Genomic DNA, 23,822 nt, shown 5'->3' with positions numbered 1-23,822 from the left:
TGACTGTACAATCTATCCCGTCCTGAACGTGAGACAATTTAGAAATACATTTGGGAGCCTCTGGCAGCAGGTATCCTTCTCGTCACCGGTAGGCGCTGTTTTACCAGTGATCACCTCCGCTTAAGCCGCTTCAAGAAGCTATCATCTTTTCTAAGGTGGAGCTGCTTAATGCTTATCATTCCCTGGGGATCAGAGAAGGGGATGAATGGAATGCCCCAGATGTTTCCCAAGCCATGATGTGCTGAGAAACTTTCCCTTTTTGTTTGTCTACCTGGATGATGATTTTCTCCAGGAGCATGGAGGACCATGTCACACAGGTCGTCTTCACTGTTACAATGACTCTTGGTAAAGGGATTTTTTGTGAAAGCTGAAAAATGATTATGCAATTCCTACTTCTATGAGTACAACTATTACTAACTGCTGCTATTAATACTACTGCAACTTTTACTACTACTCAGTAGGCGATTTGAGAGGGGATGAGGGCGGATGGCATCCACCTTGTTAACCCCCCTCTCCATCCCCTAGTTCAAAGAGTTAAAACTACCTGCAACAAAGTTGCTGGACAGTTAGGTAACCAGAGAGATGGACAGTTAGTTGGTAACCAGAGAAATGGACAGTTAGTTGGTAACCAGAGATGGACAGTTAGTTGGTAACCAGAGATGGACAGTTAGTTGGTAACCAGAGAGATGGACAGTTAGTTGGTAACCAGAGAGATGGACAGTCAGTTAGTAACAAGAGATGGACAGTCAGATGGTAACCAGAGAGATGGACAGTTAGTTGGTAACCAGAGAGATGGACAGTTAGTTGGTAACCAGAGAGATGGACAGTCAGTTAGTAACAAGAGATGGACAGTCAGATGGTAACCAGAGATGGACAGTCAGATGGTAACCAGAGATGGACAGTTAGTTGCTAACAAGAGATGGACAGTTAGTTTGTAACCAGAGATGGACAGTTAGTTGGTAACCAGAGATGGACAGTTAGTTGGTAACCAGAGATGGACAGTTAGTTGGTAACCAGAGATGGACAGTTAGTTAGTAACCAGAGAGATGGACAGTTACTTGGTAACCAGAGGAAGGACAGTTACTTGGTAACCAGAGATGGACTAACTGCTGCTATTAATACTACTGCAACTTTTACTACTACTCAGTAGGCGATTTGAGAGGGGATGAGCCAGGATTGGCATCCCCCTTGTTAACCCCCCTCTCCATCCCCTAGTTCAAAGAGTTAAAACTACCTGCAACAAAGTTGCTGGACAGTTAGGTAACCAGAGAGATGGACAGTTAGTTGGTAACCAGAGATGGACAGTTAGTTGGTAACCAGAGATATTGACAGTTAGTTGGTAACCAGAGAGATGGACAGTCAGTTAGTAACCAGAGATGGACAGTCAGATGGTAACCAGAGATGGACAGTCAGATGGTAACCAGAGAGATGGACAGTTAGTTGGTAACCAGAGATGGACAGTTAGTTAGTAACCAGAGAGATGGACAGTTACTTGGTAACCAGAGGAAGGACAGTTAGTTGGTAACCAGAGATGGACAGTTAGATGGTAACCAGAGATGGACAGTTGTTTAGTAACCAGAGAGATGGACAGTTAGTTGGTTACCAGAGATGGACAGTTGTTTAGTAACCAGAGAGATGGACAGTTAGTTAGTAACCAGAGATGGACAATTAGTTGGTAACAAGAGAGATGGACAGTTAGTTAGTAACCAAAGATGGACAGTTAGTTGTTAACCAGAGAGATTGACAGTTAGTTGGTAACCAGAGAGATGGACAGTTAGTTAGTAACCAGAGATGGACAGTTAGTTGGTAACCAGAGAGATGTACAGTTAGTTGGTAACAAGAGAGATGGACAGTTAGTCTGTAACCAGAGATGGACAGTTAGTTGGTAACGAGAGATGGACAGTTAGTTGGTAACAAGAGAGATGGACAGATAATTAGTAACCAGAGATGGACATTTAGTTAGTAACCAGATCGATGGACAGTTAGTAACCAGATCGATGGACAGTTAATTAATAACCAGAGATGGACAGTTAATTAGTAACCAGAGAGATTGACAGTTAGTTTGTACAAGAGATGGACAGTTAGTTGGTAACAAGAGAGATGGACAGTTAGTTAGTAACCAGAGATGGACAGTGAGTTGGTAACCAGAGAGATGGACAGTTAGTTGGTAACCAGAGATGGACAGTTAGTTGGTAACCAGAAAGATGGAAAGTAAGTTAGTAACCAGAGATGGACAGTTAGTTGGTAACCAGAGAGATGGACAGTTAGTTGGTGTCGTTGCAACTGAAATACCAGTTTAGTCTAGTGCAGGTGAGAGTTTGGCAATGAAATACCAGTAGACATAATATCCGAATCTGAAGATCTTTTAATGCTGCAGCATGAGCCATCCCCAGTGCGACGCAGGAATGACTGAAGAGTCGCTGTTTCTGTTGGGACTTATAATGCAGTTGAATTTACATATAGGTCTGACATCCTGCAGCCCCCCTTCAAGGGGTCCCCAGATGTTGTGTTTGATCAAAGGGTCATTGTCCTATCCTGCATCAATGGGCTTGTCTGGCGATGCCCCTGGTGACAAATGGTCCTGCAATACGCATTGAGGACAGACAGCCATTTGCCCACAGAAATACATGATTAAATAGGAATTTCCCTCACATTGGTAACCAGAGATGGTCAGTTAGTTGGTAACCAGAGAGATGGACAGTTTGTTAGTAACCAGAGATGGACAGTTGGTAACAAGAGAGATGGACAGTTAGTTAGTAACCAGAGATGGACAGTGAGTTGGTAGCCAGAGAGATGGACAGTTAGTTGGTAACCAGAGAGATGGACAGTTAGTTGGTAACAAGAGAGATGGACAGTTAGTCTGTAACCAGAGATGGACAGTTAGTTGGTAACCAGAGAGATTGACAGTTAGTTGGTAACCACAGAGATGGACAGTTAGTTGGTAACCAGAGAGACGGACAGTTAGTTAGTAACAAGAGATGGACAGTTAGTTGGTAACCAGAGAGATGGACAGTTAGTTAGTAACCAGAGATGGACAGTTAGTTGGTAACCAGAGAGATGGAAAGTAAGTTAGTAACGAGAGATGGACAGTTAGTTGGTAACCAGAGAGATGGACAGTTAGTTAGTAACCAGAGATGGACAGTTAGTTGGTAACCAGAGAGATGGACAGTTAGTTGGTAACCAGAGATGGACAGTTTGTTGGTAACCAAAGATGGACAGTTAGTTGGTAACCAGAGAGATGGACAGTTGGTTAGAAACCAGAGATGGACAGTTAGTTAGTAACCAGAGAGATGGACAGTTACTTGGTAACCAGAGATGGACAGTTAGTTAGTAACCAGAGATGGACAGTTAGTTGGTAACCAGAGATGGACAGTTAGTTAGTAACCAGAGATGGACAGTTACTTGGTAACCAGAGACATGGACAGTAAGTTGGTAACCAGAGATGGACAGTTACTTGGTAACCAGAGATGGACAGTTAGTTGGTAACCAGAGATGGACAGTTACTTGGTAACCAGAGATGGATGGAGATGTGCAGAAGGAAAGTTTTTCCATTCATGTGTTGGAACACTGTATGAATGATCAAATTCATGTTGTACATCATATGTTCATGGTATTGCGCTTCAGACATGTATGAGAGCAACAGGTGGTCTCATAGTACTGCATGACCATTATATTTTTACATCATTTTCATTTTCTATTTTTTGTTAATGTGCCAGTATGAGTCATCATTTTGAGGTGAACCACATAAACGATTTTGTCCCAAATCCAGTTATTTACAGCTGACAATCAGATTATCTACTGTACTGGGTGTTTGTTTCAGCTAGGTGACTGCCTGTGTTGTAATCCGGGTATGTGCGATCGTTTGTCATTCATAGACAAATCAATAATCCGATTTTTTTCTGCGGTGGTTTGGTAAGTGTGTGGTGGTGATCCGGGTATCTGAGGTGCTTTGACGCAGCTCGGTGACTGACTGTGAGAGAACCACATCGTGTCTCTTTAACGGAGGTATTCTCAGGACGGGAGGGGGGCGGATGAGTTCATCGGGTTCATGTAGTACCGAACGCCTCCTCCTCCTCCTCCTCTCCTCCTCCTCCTCCCGTTTCAGGTCCACTGCTTCTGGCTTTTCCTCGGTAAAAGGTTGTAGCTGGCAGGCAGCTAGGTGATGAAATGACAGTTAGCCTACTGGTGCAGCTTGACCTTTATTGGGGACACGGAGGCTCGACCAGCTGGAGACTCAGCACCAGCTGCCATCTTTAGGTCATCCGAGGCATCTCTTAAGTTGTTGTAGCTGCAGCCAGCTGCACGGATCCGGCTGCTGTATCCGTCTTTCGGTCGCCCACTGGGATGGGGAGTCGCTTTGTCCTGCTACTGGAAGATAAATCATGATGGCTGATGGATGTTGCAGAGGGATGGAGAGAGGCAGGGGGAAGATTGCATCAGATTCTGTGCCGAGAGCTGCATATCCTCCTCAGTACGTCCAGACCGGATCCCAGCCGCAGCCGCAGCCGCCGCCGCCGCAGCAGCAGCAGCAGCAGCAGCAGCAGCAGCAGCAGCAGCAGCAGCAGCAGCAGCAGCAGCAGCAGCAGGGCAGTGACATCCAGGAGCTAGCCTCCAAACGCGTCGACATCCAGAAGAAGCGCTTCTACCTGGACGTGAAGCAGAGTGTTCGCGGGCGCTTCCTGAAGATCGCCGAGGTCTGGATCGGACGAGGCCGCCACGACAACATCAGGAAGAGCAAGCTGACGCTCTCCATGGCCATGGCACCGGCTCTCCGCTACTGTCTGGGGGACTTCATTGATTATTATGCCCGGATCGGACTGCGGGGGGGCCTCGCGGCTACGCAGCTCGAGGAGCACAGTAACAACAGCGGTCAGGGCCGCGCGCACGACTCCCGACGGAGGGCGCAGGAGCAGCACGCGGCGCTGTCTCCCACCGGCTCCGCGGGCTCCGAGGACCACGCACACCGCGTCCTGAAGAGCGAATTCATCGAGAGAGACAACAGGAAGTACTTCCTGGACCTTAAGGAGAACCAGAGGGGCCGCTTCCTCCGCATACGGCAGACCGTCAGCAAAGGACACGGCACCATGGGCTACTACGGCCAGGGCATCGAGCAGACCATCGTGCTGCCGGCTCAGGGGCTCATCGAGTTCAGAGACGCGCTGTCTCAGCTCATCGAGGACTACGGGGACGAAGACAGCGACGACCGAGGCCGAACCGGATCCAGGAACCACGACGACAACCCCGAGCTGCCAGAGGCTGCGTCTTTCCGAGTGGACAACAAGAGGTTTTACTTTGACGTGGGCTCTAACCGGTACGGTATCTTTTTAAAGATCAGCGAGGTGCGGCAGCCGTACAGAAACACCATCACGGTCCCCCTTAAAGCCTGGGCCCGGTTCGGGGAAAACTTCATTCGGTACGAGGAGGAGATGCGACGGATCTTCACGTGTCACAAAGACAAGAGGATGGACAGCGAGGAGCAGGAGGACTGACCTGAACAAGAGCAGGTCTGCATGTCTTCTGGGGACTCGACGCCCTCAATCACACCGGATCTACCTTCGCTCTTTGGCTCCTCATTCAAGGGCTGGTAAAATAAGAATTATAACATGCCAAGAAGTCATTCATTCATAAATCCATTCATCCATTCATTCATCCACAGCCCGATGAAAAGATGTAGTTCAAATGTATTTTAATTTGTCAGTGCTGTTTGATGCACTTTAAATCTGTAAACGCCCTTTGAACTCGAGGCTGTGAATGACAGCATCATTTAATTCTAAGTGACGTTGAGAGTCACACTGGTTATTAGGAGGAGCTGCCTGCAAACCACTTTAATTTAACTCCAGATGTTTATGATATACAGAAAAACTCATCACTGAAAGTAAAAACAACAAACTAATTTAATGTGTTCATTTTAGATTGTGCAGAAATGTTTACATTTAAATTGCAACTGAAATGAATAGAAGCTAGAGTTAGCTTAGTTTCTGGCGCCACCTACTGGCCAATGAGCACCCAGCCGGAACTGTTACTATCCGTACGATTAGACAGGTGGTGTGTGTTGCCTTCAGTGGACTCCAGCTGCGGATGTTTACTAAATTGGAAGGCTGTTCATCATAACAGTCACAATACAAGTAATATACAGCACACACACACACACGTACAGAGGACAGGCTTGGTCGGTGCAGTGATCAGAGCAGGTAGGAGACCCTGCAGTGATGTAGCAGCGTGCTGAGTGGCTGCCTACCTTGGCAGCGTGGCGTGGAAGGGAGAGGTGAATGTGCCGTAGAGTCCAGGATCAGGACTGGCTTTTGATGAACCTTCAGACTGGACAACATGCAGCGTCCTGAACTGGGCTGCTGTTGTCAGAGGGAAAGAACCAGATAGATAAAACATTTATTAGCTAGTGCAATATGATTCTGTCCAACACAAGCACTTATTGGTCAAACACGTCATCATATTTATCTTTATTGTGTTGAGTCAGGATCAGATACTTATGTTTGATTTGTTCCTTTCTTTGAACCTCAAACACTTGAAGACACATCATTGTATGAATATATAGATGAAGAGAAGAGGCAGTGTCCCTGAGGACACGTCTCTCTGCTCTCTTGGTACATTATTTATACTATAAATAACAGCCCAGACTGTGTCATATATGTTACATGTGTGATGATCACACGTAACAGGTCTTCAGTGTCTCACAGTATTCAGTCACAAAGGAAACGGAGCTGAAGCTGCAGATCAGTGATGTACATGGAAGCAGACTGTTTCAGACAGAAACCTCCATCATAGTAGACGAGCCTTTGAGATGGAAGCAAAACAAACAGAAAGATGGAAAAATATTCTGACATTCGTCGCCTCTCTGTAACAATCATCGTGTCTTCGCTTTCAATAGTTCACCAAAGAGGAATTTCTTTCTGGCGTTCATTTATTTGAAACGGAGGAGGGGAGACATTCATTAAACATTTTCAGCCCATGTTGCAGCCCAGCACCAGTTACATGGTGATGCCTATAGAAACCTTGACAATGACATTTCTATATTTGACTGGATGCCCCTGACACCACCACTATAATGGTACTTGAAATGAGTTCTTTCCTCGTTTTATACCTTAGACAATGTGTGAGGAAACAGTAAATTTGATTCTGGAATATATGGTGCTATTGTCTGTAGATGACCGAAAGTTCTTGATGGACATGGAGGACAAATGTCCAGTGTTTTTGAACATGACATCCATAGATACATGAAGGTAGAAACACGCTGCTACACTGGTAGAGACATGAATGGAGGTTTAACCGGACCAATGTTTCTGCAGGTGACAGTGGAAGTCTTGATGTTAGTGAATGCCTCGTTGGTACAAACAGGCCTTTTAAAAGTACCAGCGTTTCTGCAGAAGCATGGATTTGACCTTCCCTACTAACTATTGACAAGGTTGTGACGGAGCCGTCTCAAAGTGCCGTGTCTTACTTGTGTCCTGTTTGGCTGTGGTGAGAGCTTCATTGGCAGTCTGCTTGTACTTTGAGCTGTGTGTAAACTGTATGACTGATGACAAAGAGCCCATTCAGACTTTAACCTTAACAAATACAGTGTTAACACTCTGAGGCATGACAGTTTGAACCAGCTGGTTCCACTGCATGACTGCTACATTTAATGTGTTCACATGACTGCTGTCATTTTAATAATGTGATCACATGACTGCTGTCACTTTAATAATGTGATCACATGACTGCTGTCATTTTAATAATGTGATCACATGACTGCTGTCATTTTAATAATGTGATCACATGACTGCTGTCACTTTAATAATGTGATCACATGACTGCTGTCATTTTAATAATGTGATCACATGACTGCTGTCATTTTAATAATGTGATCACATGACTGCTGTCACTTTAATAATGTGATCACATGACTGCTGTCATTTTAATAATGTGATCACATGACTGCTGTCATTTTAATAATGTGATCACATGACTGCTGTCACTTTAATGTGATCACATGACTGCTGTCACTTTAATAATGTGATCACATGACTGCTGTCACTTTAATAATGTGATCACATGACTGCTGTCATTTTAATAATGTGATCACATGACTGCTGTCACTTTAATGTGATCACATGACTGCTGTCAGCTCTAACTTTCATGTGATCACATGACTACTGTCAGCTCTTACTTTCATGTGATCACATGACTGCTGTCAGCGTTCATGTTAATGTGATCACATGACTGCTGTCAGCGTTCACTTTAATGTGATCACATGACTGCTGTCAGCTCTAACTTTCATGTGATCACATGACTGCTGTCAGCTCTAACTTTCATGTGATCACATGACTGCTGTCAGCTCTCACTTTCATGTGATCACATGACTGCTATCAGCTCTAACTTTAATGTGATCACATGACTGCTGTCAGCGTTCATGTTAATGTGATCACATGACTGCTGTCAGCGTTCACGTTAATGTGATCACATGACTGCTGTCAGCGCTCACGTTAATATGATCACATGACTGCTGTCAATGTTCACGTTAATGTGATCACATGACTGCTGTCAGCGTTCACGTTAATGTGATCACATGACTGCTGTCAATGTTCACGTTAATGTGATCACATGACTGCTGTCAGCGTTCACGTTAATGTGATCACATGACTGCTGTCAGCGTTCATGTTAATGTGATCACATGACTGCTGTCAATGTTCACGTTAATGTGATCACATGACTGCTGTCAGCGTTCACGTTAATGTGATCACATGACTGCTGTCAGCGTTCACGTTAATGTGATCACATGACTGCTGTCAGCGTTCACGTTAATGTGATCACATGACTGCTGTCAGCGTTCATGTTAATGTGATCACATGACTGCTGTCAGCGTTCACGTTAATGTGATCACATGACTGCTGTCAGCGCTCACGTTAATGTGATCACATGACTGCTGTCAGTGTTCATGTTAATGTGATCACATGACTGCTGTGGTGTAGCAGGAAAAAGGACAGCGGTGGAAGCCAGACACTTGTTGGGTTTGGTGTATGAATCTTAATGTTGCTTTATTTTCATATGAAAGGTATATAAAGCAGTGTAGGAAGTAGAATTCAAAGCACAACTTATTTTAACAATTAAATTAGAATTTCAATTAGAATATATATATATATATATATATATATATATTATATATATATAAACATATTGATTTTATTGAGCATTGATTGCAAGCCAGTGAATTTGACTCCAGAGGCACATTTCTTCCATCTGGCCTCAGATGGACAGATGTGATATTTATTCTCCTGAAGGTGAATCATATTTTCCCAAAAGCACTTTAAATTGAAGCTGCACTTTGGTTCTGCTGCTTTCTAATCAGTTGGTAGGTAGAGGGACCGGTACTATCAAGCCTCTGGTGTAAAGTGACAATCATGGATTCCTGCTAATAGAACCTGATCAACTCCCATTATCATGGTCATCAAATCATCATCATTTATCATCAGATTTCTGACAGCTTCAGACTTGAGCTGAACATCTTAACACCCCCTTCAATAATCAAACGTACTGAGACACCAACGTCTCACTGATGGTTGTGAAATGAGCACAATATGTGAGATTTCATCCTGTGGACATGAACAATACGATGGTTCCTCGATGATGAAAAGCTTTGATCTTTTTATTTCAAATGATCAACTACAGGCACAAACGATCGTGAGCGTCTTCTACTTTAAAATGTCCTGTCCATCTGACCCAGGAACTGCTTCAGGACCTGATCAAGGACTTGCTGTTAGTAAACACGTTCAGTCTTTGTTTTCATGGATTCTGCCAAAAAAATGACAACTGTTTTGTCTATTAAAAGTATCTTTATATTGATAAATCGATGCTCTGACTCTGCTGATAGCAGAACTTTCATGTTCTGACTTTGTGCTCATTTCACAACATGTTATGAGACTTAGACGCAGGTTAGGATAAGAAAGAGATAAAGGAAATGGCTTTAATGGCTTTTCTCATTCAGTCCTGTGTGCTGCTCTCTTTTCTCTACGTCTAAATTAATTTAAAGTTTACCAAAAGAACCCTCATTTTTCTTGCCCCCCTCAAATAAAAAATAATTAAATACATAGAGAAATTTAAAAAAAATAGCTACAAATACTTTGTCTGTATTTATAACAAAAGTCTCTTATTTGCATAATAAAAAGTCAGTATTCATATTTGTTATGCTTTACTGTTGCTTTGCTGTTTATGTATCTCATTACCAACAATCCTGTATTTAAATGCTGAGCTGTTTCTGAGAACAAACCATCAGACTGTGGAGTCATTCGAACTCTGACAAGACGATAATGTGTGATGAAACAGGATCGAGTCAATCTGGAAACTTGTTGCACTCAAAAGATTTACGTTTTTAGGAACAACACAACTTTAAATGTGCGACATCTGATTATTAGCAACATTTGAGTCGCACTCACCTTCAGTCTATCTCCAGATATAAAGTGCTTTAGTTCATATGGATTGTTATACTTTCTCCATATTATTTCTGTTGTTGGTGTGAGATGAAATAGTTAAACTACTCAGATATCATGGACCTGTATAAAGGGTTTATTTGCATAGCATACTGACATGAACGGAAACTACGTCGACCTTTTCATGAAATGAGAGCCTCTAACAGCAGAGTGTAAGGATGTGTGTGGTTCCCTGTGTGACGGAGATCAGCAGCTGTGGTCAGCCTCACTTTGCTGATGTTGGACTTGATTTAAATGTAACATCCCTCTGTGCTCGTCCTGCGCTGCGTTCAGTGTCTCTGCTTGGTTTGTAAGTCGTCACACCGCGTTGAGGTCAGCGGTCATCCAGCTGAATTAAAAGCATGTTATCAGACGCGTTGTCGCCGAGGCTCCTCCTCCTCGTCACTGAGGAGGTCACAAACAGCTGGAAGACAGCGTTTACGCTGTCGGTGACAGAGGGCTGAACTACTGCAACATGTTGGTCTGTGAGGAACAGCCTGATAGAAAAAGGAGATCTGGACTGTTAATAAGATCTAATGTTTCCAACCCTGACGCCTTAAAGCACCTTTACAAGGTGACTGCATCTCTGCTTGTTTCTGTTCTTGCTTTGTTTTAGCAGATCATACATGATATAACGAGGTCCAGTGGTCAGATGTGACAGACGACTAGTTCTCATATGGATGACTCGGTCATCCCCAGCAGCCACTATTCAGAAGAAGCGCTCCCTTGGACACAGTGTGTCTGTGTATGTAGAGTGATGTGAACGTGTCCACACTGAGGAAGACATCCGGGTTTGTGTTCTGTCCACCATCAAAGCTTTGGGACACGTAGAGACATAGATGTTTGGTGATCATTTAAAATGAGCTGAAGTGAATCATGATAATGTGAAGAGGTGTATATTTAGATAACTGTACTGTAATACATTGGTGTGTCCTATAGTCCTGTAGAGTAAGAACAAAAAACAACTCTAGCACTTTCTTTACTGTGTACTGTATTAGTTCATCTTCTACATGTAAAGTACTGTATGAATATTCATTACCTGCCTTGTAATGTTTGAAACGATGCGCTACGTTTAGAAATGGTACGTTTTTACAGTGTATGCATGCCAGTGGTTGGGTCCCAGTATAATAGGAAAACTATATGAAAAAATGGTGCTATGTTACATAATATAAAGGTGCTTCTATGGGCCCCAGCTGAATGCATGCAAGAGGAACTATGAAGAGAAGAAAACAAGAGAAAACTGATGTCCTACTGCTCTTCTCAATGAGTGCTGCCTCCCAAAGATGTCGGACCTTTCTATTTGTGAAAGTGCTGGTGTAGGATACAGAGACCTGACAACATGTCTCTGCAGACACATGGTGTTGGGGATCTCCCACTGATGACGACATATAGAGATCCTACTTGATCACAAACGACAAAGTCTAACTTTAAATGTCATCATGAGCAGCCTCCGCAGACCAGGAGCAGGCGTCTGTGTGCAGCCCACACTGATTAAATACATAAAGGCAATGTAAGCAACCCTATCTCAAAGTTTAGACAGTCAGCCATGAGGTGGTTGTATTTTTGAAGAAAAGAAGAAAAATGTCATGTCTATTTACAGTTACACTGCCTTTGTGTCTAACAGATAGACAATCTAATGACATTGTTTTGTACTCTAAATTCTTCAGATGTTTATGTGTTTAATATGTTTTTCAGGTCGCTGAGTTAAAGGACAGCAAACATCAATATCTTCTTTGAGAGGTTTGGAAAACTTTGTGCTGATTGTTGCTGGAAAAGAATGTGGAAAAAGTAATTGTGTCTGTTTATTGGTTGTATTGGTCATCTTTCTTTTTATGTTGATCATTAAATGTTTTACAGGATTATCAACACTTTCATTGTTTTTCATTTCAAACCTCCAACCAGAGCCTGCAGTTACCTGCTGAGGTGTCAAACATGATGGAAGATGTCAACGAAGGCATCATACATACTTGTTGATCAAGAGATCAGGCACCATTTTAAACCGTGTGTTGTCATCCGTTTGTCAAATGATTCAAAACTGGTTCAGGAAGGAGGAAACAGAAAACGGATGAGTCATTGAAAATGGTTCATATAATGAAGACATTTACTGATACTCGTAGAAGTTAGTTGCAACACAGGGATGAATAACGCACGACAAACAAAACAAAACGGTAGTTAATTCCAGAAATGCATTTATTGAATTTGCATCAGAAGGAAACAAAACAGCCAACTATGTATGTGGATAGATGTGTGTCTGTCCATCCTGCTACAGTGATTTAAATGGGAATGTCCCTTCTATTATTTCTATGACAACAACATCAATTCATGATGTTATCATTCAAGCCATAAAGAAGACAGACGGAACCAGTCTATCACAGGGCTGACATGTAGAGACAGACAGGTAACCAGTCTATCACAGGGCCGACATGTAGAGACAGACAGGTAACCAGTCTATCACAGGGCTGACATGTAGAGACAGACAGGTAACCAGTCTATCACAGGGCTGACATGTAGAGACAGACAGGTAACCAGTCTATCACAGGGCCGACATGTAGAGACAGACAGGTAACCAGTCTATCACAGGGCTGACATGTAGAGACATACAGGTAACCAGTCTATCACAGGGAGAAATGTAAGACAGACAGGTAACCAGTCTATCACAGGGCTGACATGTAGAGACAGACAGGTAACCAGTTTATCACAGGGCTGACATGTAGAGACAGACAGGTAACCATTCTATCACAGGGCTGACATGTAGAGACAGACAGGTAACCAGTCTATCACAGGGAGACATGTAGAGACAGACAGGTAACCAGACTATCACAGGGAGACATGTAGAGACAGACAGGTAACCAGTCTATCACAGGGAGACATGTAGAGACAGACAGGTAACCAGACTATCACAGGGAGACATGTAGAGACAGACAGGTAACCAGTCTATCACAGGGAGACATGTAGAGACAGACAGGTAACCAGACTATCACAGGGCTGACATGTAGAGACAGACAGGTAACCAGTCTATCACAGGGCTGACATGTAGAGACAGACAGGTAACCTATCACAGGGCCGACATGTAGAGACAGACAGGTAACCAGTCTATCACAGGGAGACATGTAAGACAGACAGGTAACCAGTCTATCACAGGGCTGACATGTAGAGACAGACAGGTAACCAGTCTATCACAGGGCTGACATGTAGAGACAGACAGGTAACCAGTCTATCACAGGGCTGACATGTAGAGACAGACAGGTAACCAGACTATCACAGGGCTGACATGTAGAGACAGACAGGTAACCAGACTATCACAGGGCCGACATGTAGAGACAGACAGGTAACCAGTCTATCACAGGGCTGACATGTAGAGACAGACAGGTAACCAGTCTATCACAGGGCCGACATGTAGAGACAGACAGGTAACCAGTCTATCACAGGGCTGACATGTAGAGACAGACAGGTAACCAGTCTATCACAGGGCTGACATGTAGAGACAGACAGGTAACCAGACTATCACAGGGCCGACATGTAGAGACAGACAGGTAACCAGTCTATCACAGGGCTGACGTGTAGAGACAGACAGGTAACCAGTCTTTCACAGGGCTGACATGTAGAGACAGACAGGTAACCAGTCTATCACAGGGCTGACATGTAGAGACAGACAGGTCAGATATTGACACATATTGACAAGTTACATTGAGCCATATTTTCAGATGAGTTTCTCTAAAAGAAGAAGGCCATGCCTGTGTGAGTCTGTAACATGAGTCATTTACCTTGTAGAGACATTTCCTAATAGGTTATCGTTTCCTGATAATATCACTTACATCAAAAATAGAACCTCGTACTACTTTTCATTCTTTCGACTTGATAGGAAATGTTTCCTCATTATTAAAACCTTTCTATTTAAGTAGTTAAACAGTTATTTAGTAAAGACATCTACTGCATTATGGCATTATTTGCACATTCCAGTTTCTTCCAGCAGGGGTCGCTAATGTATTTGCACGTTGTTTGTAAACTCCGAGAAGAAGAGGAAATAGAACGCGAAGAAGAAGAAGTGAATCACAACAGGACGAGCATAGTTCCTCTCAGCGGGAGAATATACCTTATAACTCAACAGTCCGACTGTATGCGGCAACACATCTTCCGCTATTTTACTGCGTCTTTTTTATGCGACCAGTTCTTTTATCACCCGCCGCCGCTGTGTGTGTGTGTGTATGTGTGTTTTTTATTTTTTAGTCACGCTAGTCCAATTGGCTGGTTGTAACATTTGCTGACACAGCAAACCTGAGATGCGCGGAAGACTTCACTGAACACTTTGGTAGGATTTAAACATCTGCTATACCTTTTCTGCATATGTTTCTCATATAGAACAGTTCGATCAAGTTAGCAAGACGGTGAAACGCCATCAGGTAAGACTAACGTTCCAGCTTGTGTTTAAATGAGCTGAATCTCTAACAAGCCTGCTTTACGACGCAGCCTCTACTTAGCGTGAACGTTACCTCTGTGACGTTTATTCCACAGGACTATCTTTTAAATCTTTGAATCCACTGAATATATTTAAACACACGTCACGCCGTTCGTTAATTTGCGTTGTCACGTGCCCCCTGTTTTGGCAGCCGTGTGTGAAGGGAGCTAAGATCTAATATCTAGAGGTGAGGTTGTGTGATGTCACTGTAAAGTAACGAAGCAGGTGACTCCTCCATTCCTGTGGTTTGTTGACGTGACGGGAGAACCTTCTTTGTGTTTGTGTGACCCAACCAATGAGATGAGACGTGATGTTGGGTTGTTTTCTACATCAGTCCAATAACACTTTGATCAAGTTAGGGCCGTTTTTAAAGCTGCTATTGACAACATTGATAACATCCAGCCACTAGATGTCGCACTCGCACTCCCCCCTTCCATTGCATTCACGTCACAACACAGCTGTTGGGTTGCCACTTCGTTGCACAACCTGCTTTTTAAAGGCAGGAACACACCAGCCCAACCGTTGGACGTCTGAAGTGTTTGGAGAGGCTCGGACGAGGTCGGGAACACATATGTTTGGTGAGTACAGCTGCGTCGGAAGCTTTCGGAGCCGCGCGGACGTTGTCTGATCAGACTGAGCATGCGAAGTCTGAGGAGGTGGGCTGTTTGACGTCTGAGCCATTGGATACTCTGATTGGCGGTGTGCTAGCGAATCAGAGTATCCAATGGCGGTGTGTGGGCGGGGCGGAAGTGACGATGGTAAACTCCGTATTACTCGCAAGCGCAGAACGTACACGCTGCTGTGTCATCGGAAGCACGTCGAAGCGGTGTGTACAACGCAACTTTTCTGCCGAACGGGTCAGACGAGAGGCAACAGAGTGGGCGGAGAGTGGTCGGATAAGGCAGTTGGACGTCTGGGCGGTGTGTGGGGGCCTTTTTCGAGTGGAGTGGCTCTCAGACAGACTCATGTCATGTGATGAATCTTTCATGGTATGAATTAATTTTGCAACATGTAGCTATACATTTGTTACTTTGTGCGGTGGTGATAGGTACCGAAATGCCGCCCGCTTACCGTCAAACTCCATTTCCCCGTTTTTCCACACTTACTGGAAACCCCAAAGACTCTTGACCCGTCGTTTTTCTATTGGCTCACAAGCCTTGCTAGAAGCCGCAGCCACACGTCTAAAGGCCCCCACACACCGCCCAGACGTCCAACTGCCTTATCCGACCACTCTCCGCCCACTCTGTTGCCTCTCATCTGACCCGTTCGGCAGAAAAGTTGCGTTGTACACACCGCTTCGACGTGCTTCCGATGACACAGCAGCGTGCACGTTCTGCGCTTGCGCGAGATGCAATAAGCCTCCTTAACAGTGGGTGGCGCTAGTCTCGTGCCAGTACTCCAAAACAGGAAAACAGGAAATGACGGAACGGAGTGCAGATAAAAACAATGCACACACGTCTTGGTTCAGTATTCGTTCGACTCGAGAAGACCTTTGTGGACTAAATACTTGGCATTTCTGGAAAGATGACTCTGGCTAGGGTGACACTCGCGTTGTGTGCTCTCGGGCTCATTATTTTACGAAGACGTCGTCTCAGTAGGGAACGAGTAATATGGAGTTTACCATCGTCACTTCCGCCCCGCCCACACACCGCCATTGGATACTCTGATTCGCTAGCACACCGCCAATCAGAGTATCCAATGGCTCAGACGTCCAACAGCCCACCTCCTCAGACTTCGCATGCTCAGTCTGATCAGACAACGTCCGCGCGGCTCCGAAAGCTTCCGACGCAGCTGTACACACCAAACATATGTGTTCCCGACCTCGTCCGAGCCTCTCCAAACGCTTCGGACGTCCAACGGTTGGGCCGGTGTGTTCCTGCCTATACATCTACACAGAGGGAAACAAAACATTCATTTTGGACCCTTTAACTTTTAATTTTCAACGTGATTAATTAAAGTCCCAGTCGGCAAGTCCGGCGGCGGATGGACATTTTGAAGGTTTCCAACTCTCACGCTCCTCCCCCACAACCACCGAGCTCCTTCCCCTCGACTTCGTGCCCTTTGAAATCCCTTAGATCACGCCACCTTTGAAACGCGGGTCCGATGTTGACTCTGGTTTTATCACGGGCACCGTCGCCATCTTTCTTTTTTTCCTTCTTTTCCACCGGTGTTTTCTTTTACTTGGTTGTTTTGGACCTCTTCATTTTGGTTTTTAACGAGGAATTCGAAGCTTGTTGCTCCTTCCCTCGCCTCCCCCCTGTGATAGTGGAACGACCCGAGGGGGGAGGGGCACTGTGTGCACGAACACAGCCCTGCGTGCTGATTGGACAGGATGATCCGGGCGCTGTAGGATCTTTGCAAAACAAACAACAAGCTCTACGTGCACATAGAGGCATTTTTTTTTCTAAAACCGGATGATTTATGTTGTTCTATCGGAGCATAGTGTCGGCTTCAGTGAATATGATCAAACGATCATAAATGTTGCCGACTGGGACTTTAACAATCAAAACATTTTTTTTAGGAGAAGTGATACTTTGATTCTGCACCTTTCTAAAAGCTCTGTGGATGTTTTTTTTTAATGATTCGTTTACATCAAAATGTTATCAATATGACCTTAAAATAATTTGCTCCAAAGGTGGAATAACAATAAGGATCACACCATTGCGTGATCCGAACTGTACATATGAGTTCATTCACATTAATACAGCAGTTAATTGATTGACTACACAATAAGCAATCAGATATTGTTGTTTTTACAGCCAACACCAAGACAACGTGCTGTTACTGTGAGCATACAGGCCACAATAATGTTTTCTAACATGGTGGTGAAGGTCAAGTCTGGATCCATATCACGTTGTTACTGTAACACACAGAGAGTAGCTGAGGCTATTCAGTTTACTGAGGTTTACTGCCACACTGTGTGAGATGAGTAGAACAATAATATACTTGGAAGAGCTAATGCACTTTTACATCCATGTGAGCTATGCCAGGCTTATATTAGAACATACAGTCTTTGTAGAGATCCAGCCTGACAGATAGCTCTGTGGCTAATTTGATTGGTTGAATGTTAGGGAAGTGGTTCAGGAAGTGTCTTTCAACCTTAGTTGTTATGAACACTCATTTGAGTCAACTGAATTATGGCAGAATCATTGTCCTTCAGTAATGAGATTGTAATATATATTGTTTTGAACTCTTTATTAACTCCAAACATTTAGAGACAAACAATATTTGTCACATCAAAATGCTTCAAAACTCCCAAAGAGTAGGACTATAAAGACAGAAATACATAAAATGTGTCGAAAATATAGTTGCATGCTACATGAAATAAAACACACATTATTCTTTATCACATTTATGAAACAGTGAAAATTAATGTTTCCTATGTTCTCTGGATCAAAATGATTTGGCCCCAAATCCCATTGCTGTTTTAATGTTTAAACTTCATCTGCGGTTCAGTCTTAACCCAGTTTCTGTGAACGATAGAACTCACTTAAACCTCACAAGAAATAATGTATCTGATGTTTTATTTCAACCTACTGCAAACTTTGTTTAAGGGAAAGTCCAAAATGTTTACAATCTGAAAACAATTAAACACAACCATGTTTTACAATTCGCTATTTGGAGCTGTCAATTATTAACCTCACCATAGAACTTGATTGACACGATTGACAGTAAGCTCAATATTATCGTGTTCAGTGTCGAGGTGAGATGATGTACAATTTTATCGTGGATCAGGATTTAAAAAAACCCCTCATAATTTGATTCACAAATATTTTGGCCAGGATAATCATGACTGCAATCATTGTGAGTTGTGACACTGTGTCCAGTTGAACTATTGAGGGTCAGTTTAAACAAACAAACACTGAAATGTCAACATCAATCATTTATATAAATAGCCTAAATTACAAAAATGGAACTTATTACAATAATTAGTTGCTAGAACAGAAGGGTCCGGTGATTTTATATCTTATACACACAAGCCAAATTGTAACATCAAATTGAAATAATTACTAGTATGAATATGGGTCCATGTTCCGTGTGTTTTTGTGCTTCCTAAAGACCTTGTGTACACGTCTATATCGTCAAAATCAAGAGCAATGGGCTCACAAAGCTGCGTCAATATGAAAGCAACTTTTTCCCAACCATGACATGTGTTTGGGGCTATGAAGCCCAGTGGCCACACCCATGCCCAATCACTACAGCATTTTGCCAGTTTTTGTGAGTTTTTGAGCATCCCAAGCCCCTTAAAGTGACATATAAGGCTGACTTCCTGTCCTCAGTAGGTGGGGCTATGACTATGACTCAATATTGGCCTGTCAACGTCTTCAGGTCTCAACTCTCATTCAGCAAATTAAATTTGTGCCAGACTGGATAATGTAAAGTCCAGTTATAACAAATTCCTATGATTTGGAGATTTTACATGAACATACCAAATTGTCTTCGTCAAATTTAAAAGTGGTGGCATTGACTTTGACATTTTTTAGGGGGTGCTCGCGGAGTGGCAAAACACAATATCTGATATGGGTTTCAGGCGGAGGGTCATAAATTAGATCGAGACTGCCCAAGACCGGCTTTCTATAGCGCCACCCAACAGGAATGGCCATTTTTAATTTTCTACATTTTTCATGTATTTTTCTAACTCCTCTTAGCGAAATTATTGGATTAATTTCAATCCAGATATCAAATTTATCGTAACTCTTTTTTTTGGGGGGGGGGGGTTTGCCTTTTGTTGAGCTAGGACAGCATGAGAATGAAAGGGGGGGGGGGGGAGTAGATAGGGATGACATGCAGAAAGGGCTGCCGGTTGGAATCGAACCCGGGGCTGTTGCAGTGGAGCGCCAACTCTACCACTGACCTATCCGGCACCCCACTTATCGTAACTCTTCCTGGAGGATTCAAAAGGATCCAACTCAAATGTGACCAGCAGAACCTTTATGATGCCGATTTGTGAATCATTTGTTTCCCCCGAGGAGCAGGGTTGCTGTGGGAAATGTTTCACCATGAAAGAGGAAGCTGTTGTACTTTACTTTTAAGAGTCATTGTCAAAGTGCCACATACACAGGAAGTCAGCCTTATTTGAAATGTACATGGAGGTGTGGGCCACTTTTTGTGAGGTTTTGAGCATCCTAAAACCCTCAAAAATGCAATCACGTATGGGGAATAATAATAATCTCTACAAAAAACAATAGGTTCCTCGCACTTTCAGTGCCAGGGACCGTTGGGTCTACAGTGACTAAAAATGGAAACCACCATGCTTCTTTGCCAGTGTGGCAACAACTTAAGATTTTGTGTTGCATCCTGTAACTAGAAAATTCCCCTGCTGGAAATTTTGAAAGGGCCACGGGGGCTACTGCCGGAGTGTATATACTAGGGTTGTCACGATACCAGAATTTCAGTAGTCGATACCAATACCTGTGAATTTCCATGATTCTCGATACTAATTCGATACCACAATTTAAAAAAAACAACAACAGGACCCATGTACTTTTAAATTCACTAATTTATTGAAAACTGCTTCAAACTGTCAAGTATTTAACACCACTGTGCTTTAAGATCTTTTTCCACAGAATTTAAATTGCAGTACCAGCTGCCAACAGACCTATAGCCATCCAGTATAAAAACAAACAATACTGTGCTTATAAGGCACTTTTTGCATGTCGGCTTGTTTGAATCAAGAATTGCTCCGGATGCATCCGCCTCGAATGCAAAATATTTCCACACGCGACTCTTCGCACCTGTCTTGTTGACGAGCCGACGTGTTGTGCTTTCGCTCCCACCTGCTGAAGCCATTTTTTTCGAAGACGGCAAGTTTTCTTCTTCAGCGCCGCTTACTGCTCTGTGCTGCTCACACGCGTATACTGCCCCCGTCAGTTCCGCCAAGAATCGACACGGCTCGCCGAGTGAAAAGTTGTATATTCGGTTCTGACGATACCAGAAAAAAGCAAGTATCGAATTATTTTTTTTGTGTCGGCATCGAATTGGTACCGAAGTATCGGTTCCTGTGACAACCCTAGATACATTACGATGAGATTCTTCGAGATTTCAAACCAGACGGAGTTGTTTTAGAAGCAAATACAACTACAAATACTTCGCACTCAACTGTTTGCCAGTACATGTCACCGAGCTCAGCTGTCACTCAAGTACTACTGAGTACTACTGAGTACTACCGAGTACTACTGAGACTCAAGTACTGAGAACTACTAGGTACTATGTATTGCCACAAAAGCTTGTCACGCTCACACTGAAACGCCTATCGCCAAAATTTTCAGACCGTTAGCGCCACAAGACTCTGCTGAAGACAGTGATCACTTTTATTTTTTCCTAGTGTCAGAAATGTGGACGCTAGGGCGAGTTAGAAATGCTGCTCATTTCAGGTTTCTTTGAAAATCGGTTTCTCAACTTGTATTGTAAGTCAATGGGGAGAAAAAACGACGTGGCCGCGCTTAGAGGTTGCTAGTTCAAATTCTGTAAATCTCACAGAGTTTTTGAACACATTGTGAGAGACAAGACAAGTTTGTCTACAAAATTGGAAAATATCACGTCTCTGTAGAGTGAAAATTGTGGCCGGGAGGAGTTTGGAAAGGAAAAAAAACACTCTAAGCGATGATGTCACCCACTCTAGCCCAGAAGGTTCCCCGCAATACACACCCATTATAATCTCATGATTTCTCCCAAAACGATCATGGTCATTGAACAGTGATTGATCAGAAACTATTAGGGGTGTAACGGTACACAAAAATCTCGGTTCGGTACGTACCTCGGTTTTGAGGTCACGGTTCGGTTCATTTTCGGTACAGTAAGAAAACAAAATGCAAAATATAAATGTGCTAGTTGTTTATTACTTTTGTGCTTTTAACAGTAGGAACATGCACTGGAGCTAGAATGCTGCTCAAAAATATAAATACAAGTATTTAAAATATTTATTTAAAAAATAAAAATAAATAAAAATAACAGACTGTTTCTTTAAAAAAAATTCTCCATCTGATGTGCAAAATTGAACAGGGCAGGGAGAGGCTGTTTAAATGCGGTGCGGAGCTGTGTTTGCACTAAAGGCGGGTCCACACCGGACCGAAAATCGGCGTCTTTGAGAGAGTCGGCGTCCGTGACATGAGTCTCCTTGGTGCGGTCGCTCGAATCGGCCCACGTCGGCGTTCATTTCAGCCGATTCAAATGTGTAATCCGCCATTCGAGTCGGCCATATTAAGTAGCCCGACTTCATTTACCGACGCGAGTCGGGCAGTCGGTGCGGTGTGGACCCGCCTTAACGCTACGCTCGTCTTTCTCCTCGTTGTAGCGATGTTCATGTGGGGGTGGTGCCGTTTCAAATGCGTCAACAGGTTTGACGTGTTGCCAGAAACATACCCGACCTCACATGAACAATGTCGGCAAACCGCTTTGCCGAAGTGTTCCCAAACGGGAGACCTTAATGTCGCGGGAGGGTCCTCCAACTCTGGCTTGTTGCCAACGCTAGCGGCATTAGCCATGACGTCCGCTACTACTGCTGTTTATTGTGTCGCGGTGTGCGCAACTGCGCATGTGCGGCTGCAGCACGCTCCACAAATGCGGTCCTCTACTTAATATGTCCGTATGGAAACTCGTTCGGTACGCCTACGTTCCGAACCGAGCACCCCGTACCGAAACGGTTCAATACAAATACATGTACCGTTACACCCCTAGAAACTATATGACCTATTGAAACGTGGATTGACACACCAGGACACAAGACTTGTGTCTACGTTTTAAAGTTTAAATGGAGTTTCTAGGTGAAAGTATGCCTGAGCAGCAGGCGTTTGAAAAGCTACGATTTCTGCTTCTTTTTTTTTTGCTCGTCCCATTCATTTCAATGGGAAAATTTCGGTGGTTTTTCGCGACTTACGTCGCGAAAAATTCGTGTTCGGCTAAGAAAAGTAATGGCACGCGTCCGGAAGAGGAAAGAAGAAAATAATAACTAGGAAAAAATCCACTGAATAACAATAGTGCTCGGTGCGATTGCCCCGTGGCCCTAATAAAGAACATGAAAATGAACTTTAGTCTTTGTTATTTGATAACCGCTGATGAATTATAGTATCGGGGCAAGTAAGCCTTTACAGAACCAGTGGAAGGTGCAACAACACATTCATAAGTCAGAGAGAAGTTTTGGAAAAGGTCAACTTTATATTATTGCAGGTATATGACAGAATGAATGTTTATGGTTTCTGTGTGACAGTCACTGATTTGTTTTTACAATGTGTACTCCTAGTCAGGTGGTGAGAGCTGACAGGTGATAAGTCATCATGGAGGACGACTCCAGGCCTCTGTTGAGCTCAGAACAGACTGCAGAAAGCTACTCTCACCGAGGCTCCGCTGACTCGCTGGACGTAAAGGCTAAAAGGTACAGGACACCAAAACACTACACCAGTCAATATGCAGGATGGACCAGTGCTACGCCTGTATGTCCTGTGAGATACGCACTCATTCATGTTGTTCAATAAAGTCAAATAGTTCTGTGCATGTACTGGCACACTCAGTCATAATGAATACGTTATATTTCATCATGTGTGTACATCCATACAACAACATTTACAGCAGGGTTGTACAGAGCCAAACCAAGCGTTTCTCTGAACCTCTATACTCCCCCCCCCCCCCCCCTGTTTTCCATGTGGATGAGTCTGGCACTCCCAAGGGTGATGGAGTCTGGTGTAATCATCACTAAAAGCTCTCTGCTCACCAATCTTCAAGCATCTGATGACGTGTCCATGTTGGCTCCCCCCACCAGAGTTCTCTTTGGTCATCAACTGTGCTGCGTGCATGCAGCCAGATTGAGTGAACGAGCTGCATGGTGTTCTGTTGACCCAGACACATCCCTCGTCTTGACCTTAGACCTTAGACTTCTATCAGGACTTCTAGGACTAGTCTGGATTGTTGGA

At 43.7% G+C, this 23,822-nt stretch overlaps 2 protein-coding genes across 2 annotated transcripts in view; both read left to right on the top strand.

Moving 5' to 3' along the window:
- Positions 1-4,126: 4,126 nt before the first annotated feature.
- purg (purine-rich element binding protein G) lies at positions 4,127-7,700 on the top strand. Its single transcript, XM_084034973.1, has one exon. It carries the CDS (start codon positions 4,383-4,385, stop codon positions 5,487-5,489), a length of 1,107 nt encoding a protein of 368 aa, XP_083891099.1. The 5' UTR covers positions 4,127-4,382; the 3' UTR covers positions 5,490-7,700.
- A 6,811-nt stretch (positions 7,701-14,511) lies between these two features.
- slc38a9 (solute carrier family 38 member 9) overlaps positions 14,512-23,822 on the top strand; it is a 42,788-nt gene continuing 33,477 nt past the window's right edge. Inside the window, exons 1-2 of the mRNA XM_084034439.1 lie at positions 14,512-14,769; positions 23,156-23,287. Coding sequence (XP_083890565.1) covers positions 23,190-23,287 — 98 coding nt within the window. The 5' untranslated portion in view covers positions 14,512-14,769; positions 23,156-23,189. The remainder of the gene's footprint in view (positions 14,770-23,155; positions 23,288-23,822) is intronic.

This window comes from Eutrigla gurnardus, assembly GCF_963514095.1.
Source record: "Eutrigla gurnardus genome assembly, chromosome: 19".
Classification (NCBI taxonomy): domain Eukaryota; kingdom Metazoa; phylum Chordata; class Actinopteri; order Perciformes; family Triglidae; genus Eutrigla; species Eutrigla gurnardus.
The sequence above is the reverse complement of the archived record's forward strand: the minus strand, read 5'-3'. Positions and strand labels throughout refer to the sequence as shown.